The sequence below is a fragment of the Leptodactylus fuscus genome, chromosome 8 (genome assembly GCF_031893055.1).
Source record: "Leptodactylus fuscus isolate aLepFus1 chromosome 8, aLepFus1.hap2, whole genome shotgun sequence".
Taxonomy (NCBI): domain Eukaryota; kingdom Metazoa; phylum Chordata; class Amphibia; order Anura; family Leptodactylidae; genus Leptodactylus; species Leptodactylus fuscus.
Window position 1 is genome coordinate 60,526,450 of NC_134272.1, and position 12,391 is coordinate 60,538,840.

At 43.1% G+C, this 12,391-nt stretch overlaps 1 protein-coding gene across 1 annotated transcript in view; it reads right to left on the reverse strand.

The window, feature by feature from the left end:
* Positions 1–9,024: 9,024 nt before the first annotated feature.
* TTN (titin) overlaps positions 9,025–12,391 on the reverse strand; it is a 229,028-nt gene continuing 225,661 nt past the window's right edge. Inside the window, exons 319-321 of the mRNA XM_075286035.1 lie at positions 11,937–12,090; positions 11,350–11,643; positions 9,025–10,272 (exon numbers count right to left, since the gene is read on the reverse strand). Of these exons, the coding sequence (XP_075142136.1) occupies positions 9,974–10,272; positions 11,350–11,643; positions 11,937–12,090 (747 nt within the window). The 3' untranslated portion in view covers positions 9,025–9,973. The remainder of the gene's footprint in view (positions 10,273–11,349; positions 11,644–11,936; positions 12,091–12,391) is intronic.

A 12,391-nucleotide genomic window follows, 5' to 3' on the forward strand; every position in this document is an offset into this window, starting at 1 on the left:
TACTATTGAAGCCAATGTTGGCTTTGCCTCAAATAAAATACATCAAAACCTGAATATGTGATTCCAGCCTAAGCCCATGTACTCACAGTGAATTACTCTGAGTCCACAAAAATCTGTCCCTCACATTTTTGTCTTGGATTTTTTAGTTTGGCCTGATTTTAACATCCATATTATGGCTAAAATTCCCGGACCTCCTCCTGTTCTACTAAACTGAGATTACTGTCTGATAATCTGATTTTCTATGAGCAGAATTGCAGAAGGGGTCTACGGGAATATGGAACAGATGCCCCCTTCACCAGCTGTTACATAACATACACTCCGATGGGGAAGTTTTTGTTTTTTTGCTTACATTATTCATGTTTGTATCTGTGACCAATACGTACACCAGACCCAGTGCACTGCGACCCCAGACGTGAATCCGTTTACACTTTTTATACTTTTATTTTCCTGAGAGTCTTGTTGCTCATTACTACAACGCGCACTGTTTTTGTGAACTATTGAATAAGTTGATGTCGTCTGCTAAAAGTTATTGAGCTGCTTTGACTAAAATGCATTTTTTGTAAGCAATGGAATCGATAAATATCTGTATGTACTTCAAGAGATTTATACAAAAATGTTGTTTTTTTTTTTTTTTTGTTAAAATCGTGACTGCCATAATGTACCAACATATGTAGAATGAAAATGAAGTGGCCACACAATGTAATAAACAAGTCACCACACTAGCCTATGTGGGGGTTAGTAGTCCAGCATGCTACATGGACTATGGAGGGAACTACTGTACAGTAAGATGGGTCTATACAATGAGATGTCTGGCATGTGACATTGGGAAATCACATCAAATGATCGTCTATGTGGTCACATTGTGATATACGACTGACTGTGGCATTGCCATAAAAAAATCAGTGTGTTGGATATTCTAAATCTAAAGTCACATGCGACTTTCCTCTGTGGACCGCAATACATGTTGGTGCATTTGTGACCTGTCTACTATGTGGTTTCCTTTTTTTTTTTTTTTTGCCAAATCACAGCTCTAGCAAATTGTGCGGCAGCAAGTTGTACAATAAAGGTGGTTGTGCAACTTGTCTAAGACTTGCTGTTGTCTAGTCCTAGCCGTAGTGTTGATCATAATGGATCGCAGAGCATGTGTCTAGATATTCTAAGATCTTCGGCCATAAAACTATTTTTATCACTTTGTATAACACATGGGGTTGATGTTTACCTCTAACATATCCCAAGTCTCAGTGTTCATTATGGGTATGCCAGACGGCCTGGTCCCCAGTCTATCTCTGTACCAGTGGTGCTTGCTTGGTTATAGTATATAGCCGCTATAATAAGAGGATAATGGGTGCCCTTAGATTGTGCAGCCCCATGATCAGAAGTTTAAGTCCATTACAATCTGTATTTGACAGCCATTGAAGTTGACAACTAAATTTCACAGACTGGAACAACCATTGGCATAGTGAATACAATGGATGTGATAAAGATGATCCATAGCTGGCTGTGATGTAACCAGGGGCCATAGCAGAATGTATTTATTTTTAGATACATACATGTCAATTTATGTATGGGGACATGACGGGACTTCTCCGTCGTCACTTACTATCAACATCCATTAATATGTGCAGGTATTTGCTCCTGTTAATACTTTCTTGCCCACTGGTTTTTCTCAAGGTACTAAGAACTTTTTTTTTTTTTTTTAAAGAGGGTTTCTGGGAATTTGAAAAATGTGAAGTATACCTCCATAAGCAAATAGTGCAAGTGAATATAAGAAACTTTGTAATCTATTTTATTAAGGAGATCTGTTTCCTTTTCAGACTGAGTTACTTTCAACATTCAGGTCTACGAAGAGGGGAGGAGAAGGCGGCTGCTGGAAAAGACACTCAAATAATTGCTGCTGAGACTCTGCTACTCTGTGAGTGAGGACAGCACTTTTGACACTACTCTATCTTTGAGAGAATACTTGAATGAGGCAGTAAATCAGTTAACCAGCTGATGGCATCCTCTTCCTCTTCCTTCCCTCTTCATAGAGTTCTGTCTGTGAGACTGAACATGGAGACCGAAACTCAGTTTTTTACAGTGGGCTTTATACCTGGGGCTGGCTCATTTTTAGCCTTTGCAAGGATGTAGCATAAATGATTGTATTGGCCATAACAAATATATAGGCACCTACTCAGTCCCTTCCTGTAAGTATCAGTTGCTGGTTGTTGCAATACTATGTTGATGTCATGGTAGTACTATGTTTTTCCAGCACTGCATACCCCCTGCCATGCGCACACACCACAAAGCAAGCAAACAAAACGAGTAAATTTAATGAGTGAATCTTCTAAAAATATATCTCACAAAGGTCACATAGTGTCATGTGCAATATGCCGATCTACTAATCTTTACATTTGCAGCCATTGTCATAGTTTTACTTGGGGGGCTTATGTGGTTTGGATGGTTGGACTTATGGCAGTCACGTACAAGTGTCCAAAGTCTAATGAAGCAAATCTATTATTTTTAGGTTTTTTTGTGGGTTATTTAATTGCCAATGAAAATGCCAAAAAGTAAATCTGTTGTATTTGGAAATATAAATTAAAACAAAAAAAATCATCACTCGATTGTTTAAAGAATTGTAATGTTTTATAAATCTAGTAAATCTGAGCCATTGGGAAGTGTCATATTTGTTCTTTTTTACTTTATGATGCAGTTTGCATAATAAAGCAAAATAATGCCAAATGTTTGTGTTGTTATTTTACACCAATCTACTGACCTATGAAACTACAGCAATGTGGGTACACCACAGTAATGGGGCGGTAACTTAGAATTTGTCCTATCAGGTCAGCCTCTGTCCATGTTTCTTATTGCAGCATGTGAGTATCATGGGTTGAGGGTCTCCTGCTTGGGATGGCCCCATCTATGAGCCAGAGTCAAAAAGCCACTGACAGGTATGAGACATCAATATATTGCTTAAATTGCCGCTCCTATAAATGACTAGCATGAGAGACTACATTTTCTCAGAAGAAGGCCCTGCTAGGGATACCACCAGCTAAGGCTATGTTAATATCGGCGTCACAGTCTCTTTTCCAACCACCTGGCACGGAAGTCAACAGAAATCTCAGAAGAAAAGTCGAAAAGTTGCACCGGGGCCTTTGAGTCTTTAGTTAGGCAACTGGTGGGGGTGCAGGGTGTGGACCTCCCACCCACCTGAGAATAATGATTAGAGATGAGCGAACACTAAAATGTTCGAGGTTCGAAATTCGATTCGAACAGCCGCTCACTGTTCGAGTGTTCGAATGGGTTTCGAACCCCATTATAGTCTATGGGGAACATAAACTCGTTAAGGGGGAAACCCAAATTCGTGTCTGGAGGGTCACCAAGTCCACTATGACACCCCAGGAAATGATACCAACACCCTGGAATGACACTGGGACAGCAGGGGAAGCATGTCTGGGGGCATAAAAGTCACTTTATTTCATGGAAATCCCTGTCAGTTTGCGATTTTCGCAAGCTAACTTTTCCCCATAGAAATGCATTGGCCAGTGCTGATTGGCCAGAGTACGGAACTCGACCAATCAGCGCTGGCTCTGCTGGAGGAGGCGGAGTCTAAGATAGCTCCACACCAGTCTCCATTCAGGTCCGACCTTAGACTCCGCCTCCTCCGGCAGAGCCAGCGCTGATTGGCCGAAGGCTGGCCAATGCATTCCTATGCGAATGCAGACTTAGCAGTGCTGAGTCAGTTTTGCTCAACTACACATCTGATGCACACTCGGCACTGCTACATCAGATGTAGCAATCTGATGTAGCAGAGCCGAGGGTGCACTAGAACCCCTGTGCAAACTCAGTTCACGCTAATAGAATGCATTGGCCAGCGCTGATTGGCCAATGCATTCTATTAGCCCGATGAAGTAGAGCTGAATGTGTGTGCTAAGCACACTCATTCAGCACTGCTTCATCACGCCAATACAATGCATTAGCCAGTGCTGATTGGCCAGAGTACGGAATTCGGCCAATCAGCGCTGGCTCTGCTGGAGGAGGCGGAGTCTAAGATCGCTCCACACCAGTCTCCATTCAGGTCCGACCTTAGACTCCGCCTCCTCCGGCAGAGCCAGCGCTGATTGGCCGAAGGCTGGCCAATGCATTCCTATGCGAATGCAGACTTAGCAGTGCTGAGTCAGTTTTGCTCAACTACACATCTGATGCACACTCGGCACTGCTACATCAGATGTAGCAATCTGATGTAGCAGAGCCGAGGGTGCACTAGAACCCCTGTGCAAACTCAGTTCACGCTAATAGAATGCATTGGCCAGCGCTGATTGGCCAATGCATTCTATTAGCCCGATGAAGTAGAGCTGAATGTGTGTGCTAAGCACACACATTCAGCACTGCTTCATCACGCCAATACAATGCATTAGCCAGTGCTGATTGGCCAGAGTACGGAATTCGGCCAATCAGCGCTGGCTCTGCTGGAGGAGGCGGAGTCTAAGGTCGGACCTGAATGGAGACTGGTGTGGAGCGATCTTAGACTCCGCCTCCTCCAGCAGAGCCAGCGCTGATTGGCCGAATTCCGTACTCTGGCCAATCAGCGCTGGCCAATGCATTCTATTAGCTTGATGAAGCAGAGTGTGCACAAGGGTTCAAGCGCATCCTCGGCTCTGATGTAGCAGAGCTGAGGCTGCACAAGGGTTCAAGCGCACCCTCGGCTCTGATGTAGGAGAGCCGAGGGTGCACTTGAACCCTTGTGCACCCTCAGCTCTGCTACATCAGAGCCGAGGGTGCGCTTGAACCCTTGTGCACACTCTGCTTCATCAAGCTAATAGAATGCATTGGCCAGCGCTGATTGGCCAATGTATTCTATTAGCCTGATGAAGTAGAGCTGAATGTGTGTGCTAAGCACACACATTCAGCTCTACTTCATCGGGCTAATAGAATGCATTGGCCAGCGCTGATTGGCCAGAGTACGGAACTCGACCAATCAGCGCTGGCTCTGCTGGAGGAGGCGGAGTCTAAGATCGCTCCACACCAGTCTCCATTCAGGTCCGACCTTAGACTCCGCCTCCTCCAGCAGAGCCAGCGCTGATTGGCCGAATTCCGTACTCTGGCCAATCAGCACTGGCTAATGCATTGTATTGGCGTGATGAAGCAGTGCTGAATGTGTGTGCTTAGCACACACATTCAGCTCTACTTCATCGGGCTAATAGAATGCATTGGCCAATCAGCGCTGGCCAATGCATTCTATTAGCGTGAACTGAGTTTGCACAGGGGTTCTAGTGCACCCTCGGCTCTGCTACATCAGATTGCTACATCTGATGTAGCAGTGCCGAGTGTGCATCAGATGTGTAGTTGAGCAAAACTGACTCAGCACTGCTAAGTCTGCATTCGCATAGGAATGCATTGGCCAGCCTTCGGCCAATCAGCGCTGGCTCTGCCGGAGGAGGCGGAGTCTAAGGTCGGACCTGAATGGAGACTGGTGTGGAGCGATCTTAGACTCCGCCTCCTCCAGCAGAGCCAGCGCTGATTGGTCGAGTTCCGTACTCTGGCCAATCAGCGCTGGCCAATGCATTCTATTAGCCCGATGAAGTAGAGCTGAATGTGTGTGCTTAGCACACACATTCAGCTCTACTTCATCAGGCTAATAGAATACATTGGCCAATCAGCGCTGGCCAATGCATTCTATTAGCTTGATGAAGCAGAGTGTGCACAAGGGTTCAAGCGCACCCTCGGCTCTGATGTAGCAGAGCTGAGGGTGCACAAGGGTTCAAGTGCACCCTCGGCTCTCCTACATCAGAGCCGAGGGTGCGCTTGAACCCTTGTGCAGCCTCGGCTCTGCTACATCAGAGCCGAGGGTGCGCTTGAACCCTTGTGCACACTCTGCTTCATCAAGCTAATAGAATGCATTGGCCAGCACTGATTGACCAGAGTACGGAATTCGGCCAATCAGCGCTGGCCAATGCATCCCTATGGGAAAAAGTTTATCTCACAAAAATCACAATTACACACCCGATAGAGCCCCAAAAAGTTATTTTTAATAACATTCCCCCCTAAATAAAGGTTATCCCTAGCTATCCCTGCCTGTACAGCTATCCCTGTCTCATAGTCACAAAGTTCACATTCTCATATGACCCGGATTTGAAATCCACTATTCGTCTAAAATGGAGGTCACCTGATTTCGGCAGCCAATGACTTTTTCCAATTTTTTTCAATGCCCCCGGTGTCGTAGTTCCTGTCCCACCTCCCCTGCGCTGTTATTGGTGCAAAAAAGGCGCCAGGGAAGGTGGGAGGGGAATCGAATTTTGGCGCACTTTACCACGTGGTGTTCGATTCGATTCGAACATGGCGAACACCCTGATATCCGATCGAACATGTGTTCGATAGAACACTGTTCGCTCATCTCTAATAATGATCTATCCTAAGGGTTAATGTGGCGAATAGGCATAATGGAGATTGGAAATACACGTTTTACATCTCAACAGAGATATGTACCATTCCTCCTTTCTTCCTTTCCTGCGTTGAGTGTTAGAAGCAGGGGTATGGTGTCAGTAGGCCAAACCACAGACTCAAACACCTCCATTTTTTTTTCCACAGTCCTGCTCCACCTCTGACTTCATTCACAAAAAAAAGATAGAGATTGAATTCCTATGAACACAAATATGCAATAAATTATACATCTAGTTAATGACATGTCAATTCTGTAATAGTTGGGTTTTTTTTTTGTTTTTTTGTAAGCCAGTGGTAATTTTTTTATGGTATATTTTTGGCAATTTTTCTGACTCCACCCGGAACTGACCCGGAGTCCGATTTCCCAACTCTGTGGCTGCATGTCTGAGTAGGAGAACTTCAGATGTCAGTAGTAGTCCTGTTAGCCATAAGGGCTAGTTCATTATCTTTATGTCCTGCTCAGTGGCCTGTATACTCTCGAGTTTTCACTGCATTGTTCGTTGTCAGATCTCCAGGCTTTGTCGCTCGAGAGTTTGCCTTCCTATTGTTCGCTATTTGTCTTGGACTGTCCTTGTGAATGCAGTCAGGATAAAAGCAGAATTTTCTTATGGCTTTAAAGGGTAAATGGCAGGTCTCTCACCACTCTGCACCCTTGTGTCCTCCATAATAATCATGTTCCTTCAGCTGACCTAATATCAAGTACTGCCAATCTGCTGTTTCCATACATGGTGCCTCATATATATCAGCTGTAGCTGCTTCAGAAGTTGAAGATGCCCAGGTCACCACCTTGGTTAATAGTACTTTTACATAAGATGGTAGCATTACTGACAACCAAGAAAAAGCCATATATAGCATGGAAGAAATCTTTATTTTTGACACACTTCAATGGCAGATTGGCATCTTCAGCGGGTACCAAGAAAGACTTATTCCTATATTAATGTTGTCCTCGGTGGTCAGTAGTGGTAGCCATATTTCATCTTTTGTACAAGTACTGCAGAGGGGAAAAGTAGTCACTAGTAAATTATTTCCCTACGTTGTAGCATAGCAGGTCTACAAGGCCGGATGTTCATGGACTTTGTGTAAACCATTATTATTGAAGAACATTAAAGGTGCATATTGCAGAAAAGCTACCAGTACATTTAGTTTTCTCAAGAATGGCCTCGAAAGAATATGGAAAATAAAGGAAGCACTTCAACTTATTATAAATCCACTCCTAATCTGACTCAGAAAAACTCAACAGAAAAGGAAACTTTTCTGTGACATTTGGCCTAAGCTGAAAGAGGGTTTTCTGAGCGCTCACTTGGATAGGACTAAAGTGTAGCTGAAACGTGACCAGAACGCGGTGAAGAACATAACATCGCCAGCAAATGGAAGAGGCTCCAGCGTCTTCAATTCACAGTTGAGTGAGAGGGTCCCAGGATTTGGACCCCCACCGATCTGATATCTATGAACTATCTTAAGGATAGTTTAATTTGACATCCCACTTGATGAAGGTCCTAGAGAGATTAGGTTCTGATACATATCTGCCCTCTAGTGAACTCTGCTATGGACCCCTCCAGTTTGCCTATCGGCCGGGAATTGGGGTGGGATGCCACAGAGCTCTTTTTTCACCTGGAGAAGCCAGGAAACACTGTGAGAATAATGTTCTTTGACTTCTCCAGTGAATTTGACACCATTCAGCCAGGGATACTGAGGGACAAGCTGGACGTTGTTGGAGTGGACCATCACCTGTCCAACTGGATCCTAGACTTCCTCACAAACTGACCTCAGTATGTGAGAGCCCAGGACTGTGTGTCTGACACTGTGATCTGTAGTACAGGGGCACCACAAGGTACAGTTCTTGCCCCTTTTCAATTCACTCTGTATACTGCTGACTTTAGGTACAACTCACCTAGCTGTTACTTATAAAAGTACTAAGATGACTCTGCAATAGTAGGCCTCATCACAAACAGAGATTACAGCGAGTACAGAGACTTAAACGAGGACTTTGTGGAATAGTGCCAGTAGAACTACCTCAGGATTAATGCTGGGAAGACCAAGGGAATGGTGGTGGACTTTAGTAAGTGGAGACGTGCTCTGGATTCAGTGGACATCCAAGGGATGGACATTGAGATAGTCAAGACTTATAAGTACCTGGGTTTGCTCCTCAATAATAAGTTTGACTGTACTTATCACCTGGATGCGGTGCTGAGAAAGGGTCACAGCAGACTCTACCTGCTCAGAAGGCTGAGGGCCTTTGGAGTCCAGGGGTCACTTTTTACGGCCTTTTTCAACTCTGTACTAGCATCAGCCATCTTCCTCAGAGTGGCCTGCTGGGGGAGTAACATACCAGCCAGAGAAACAAATAGATTTGACAGACTGATTAGAAGGGTCAGTTCTGTCCTGGGGAGCCCCGTGGACCTAGTACTGGTGGTGGGTGACCGAAGGATATTGTCCATGGTGAGCTCCATGTTGGAGAATAACTCCCATCCCATGTATGAGACCGTGATAGCACTGGGCAGTACTGTCAGTGACCCACTGCTTCACCCCAAGTGTGAGATGCTATTCTAATGTATGTGGATAAGGTAACCTGCAGTAAGTGAGAATGAATGAGACATAGACCTGGGGTTTATTGGTGCAGATAACATGCTTTATTGCAATCAATGTATTATCTCCAAGAGGTTCAATAAATAATGATAATACAATCACAAAATATACTACATGGAAGAGCTACGACACAATGAAGGGCTTTTAAAAGATCTTGTCAGCAGTTTAACTGCGGTCCTTAGCTTTATGCCCTGTTCTCACGACATGTAATACTTTCTATTCTACCACACACAATCACTGCACCCGGAAAACCTCTATGGAGTTTAGCCACTGATTCTGCACACAAGTCTCTGAACTTGCTTCGATGAGGGTATGGCCAGGTGATGTTACTTTGTGGAGCAAGTTGAGGGAGTTGACGTGTCAGAAAAAGGGCAGAGTTTTTGTTTTCTTGAACAGAGTGCTGGCCGTTGCACTTTGCCAAGAAACAAAAAAATAGTCTTAGTAAACAGTTATTGTCCGCAAATAACGTAAACATTGCAGCGTTCCTTGCAAGAGGGTAGTTGCAAGTAGCGCCTAATGTTTACAATTATTTCATATATATAGTGTGTTTGCATAGTTCGTGTAGTGCATCCTCTTTAGGGTGTAGGTCATCAACAGGGAGTTTCTCGACCTGTTGAGGTATACTTTTAGACATCAACATGGTGTTGAGGCACATAGTTTAATGGTAGGCAAGGTATTCGCTCCCTAAGAAACTTTCTCCTGCCCACCGTTTCGTTCCGTTGCAATATTTTTAAAACGTCACAAAATATATGGTACAGAACTCCATAACCGGTCAACTCGGCTATATACAGTATGTACAGCATGTTAATTCATCTTTTAGACTCTTACGTCAAATAAGAGTAAGATATAGTGTAAATCTATGGACTTTGTCTTATACAGGTAGATACAAAAATATTTCTCTATTTACAAATCAGTTTCAGTCCTAGTGAATCACTTGTAAGACTACAAGTGAATGTAAACGATCTATCATTTAAGGTGTTCGAACATTGATATTCACAGAAGCAGAATCCGATCCGAAAGCATTTGTAAGGTTCAGTGTGTAACGTCCACCGTCATTCTTCTTCACGTCAGTGATGATGAGGGTGGTCAGGTCTTCAGAGGTATCGATGTGAACGCGTCCTTTTTGTTCTTCAGTAGGAACACTCTGTCCACCATGAGACCAGGCGATATCTGGAGTGGGTTCACCAGAGAAGGCGCAGGCTACAGTGAGAACCTTTCCTGCATCAATGCTAACATCAGAAGGAAGAGCTTCGATTTTGGGTGAGCTTCCTGGAAAGGAAATATACAAGTTCAAAACAAATACTATAATGCTATCATGCAATATTTTATCATTCCTTCCATAAACGCATGACTGGACGCATCCATCTAGTAGTATCAGATATGGCTGCCATCATATGACAATATAGGAAGATGTTGGCACTCATTTTCTGTTGACATGAATCCTATCCATTGGTTCCTTTTGTTCTTCTAATATTTTGTAGTTATCTAGTTTAGGCTCTGGTCACATTTCTGTCAATGTTTTAATTTTTCTGTTCTGTTAGGGGGTATTCACATGGAGGAAGGTTTTCCATGCGGAACCCATTGAAATCAATGGGACAAAAAGTCTCCCATTGATTTCAGTGGGTTCCGCACGGAAAACGGAACCCATTGAAGTCAATAAGAGTCTTTTTTTCAGCGCTGATTCTGCCGCGAGTTATCGTACCAGAATCAGCGCCAACTTCCTCCATGTGAATGCCCCCTTAGAGAGGTAGAAAAACAGATGATGCCACATGGACCTTGGACTTATAATGGGGGTCAGTTGTGTTCCACTATATTAATGTGTATACAGCGCTATTCTTCACATCTCATAAAATAAAGGTCCACTACAATAAAGAATCCATTTTACTGAACTTTTTTTCAGAACTTATCACTCAATGAGCAAAATCTTAACCTATGGTGACAATGGCCAGAGACATTCTGTATATCATAGGAAATCTTGTACTAATTGATTTTGTAGTTTGTATCACTAGGGAGGCCATAATGTAATGTGGTGCCTCATCGAAGCCGCTGCTAGCTAAGGAAACCAACCCAAGCATTTGTTCAAGATAGTCCTGAATACTGCTACAGTACATGGCTGGTAATGTGTAATGATGTGAGAAATTTTGTGTTGCCGTCATTACTTTTGCCACTATTTTCAAAAACTCTATAATATTTTTGTAAAGTTGCACAACCTCCCCTGGGCGAAGAACATAAGATTTTTCTGTGGCTGTAGTATACTAAACTCTCTGATCTCAAAGGAAAATAATACTAATGAATAATGGCTGAAATCTAAGTAAACCAATATCCCAAGTGATGCGTTGTGTTCACCTCTGGTGCCCGCGACAAGCATTCTGCTGGATGAACTTTCCATATGTCTCAGGCTTGAGGATTCCATCTTGCTGCTGGAATGCATTTCCATGAAGGACGCTTCTTTCATTGAAGACATGCTTGCAAATTTGCTTTCCGAAACACTGCTGCTGCTGCTGCTCATACTGCTGAAAGAGGCCTCTTGCCTAGAGCTAGAGGCTGACATTTGCATTGCTTGCATGGCAAAGCTTTCTTGTAGGCTAGCTTCACCAGCAGATTTTAGTATAACCTGTTTTGAAGGTTCTTCAACAAGACCTTCAAGAAGAACAAAAAAGAGGCATGTGAATACAAGGACATACAGTTAGGAACTTAAATGGATACAATGGAAGGAATTATAGGAACCATTGGGATACAGTATATTAAATTCTATCAAAACTATGACATCATCATTAAAAAATGTCTATAGGATGATTACTAAATAAAGTCTCCATAAAAGAAATAAGGCTCAGTTTATTACATTCAGCTCAAGATCACGTATGGCTATTTTATTTTTCTAAATCAGCTTATGTGAACAAATACCAAGTGAACGATACTCAAGAAATACTTACGGAGAACATTTAATGATACAGTCGCAGAACATTGTCCATGGTAATTTTTGGCTTTGATGGTGTATTTGCCACTATCTTTCTCAGATGATTGCTGAATTTCAAGAGAGTATTCATGCTTGGATCGGGATACTCTGATGCGAGATGACACTGAAATCTAAAACATGACGAAAATAAGTGAGAAAAACCTTATGAGACAACGTAAGAGTATGAAATAGCAAATGTCATGCATTAGTCTTGTATATTGTGACTCTTAGAACACATGTTCAAAAAGAGTATGTTTTTGAATTTTTTTTTTGAATTTTTTAAAAACTTATATGTGGGACATTGAAACATGGAATTGTCCAGTTGCCCCGTCAGTGGTACATGCAATCTATATTTCCATGACATTACCATTTTCTTCTTATTTTCTTATGGTAGAGTTGGAAGGGACCTCAAGGGCCATCGGGTCCAACCCC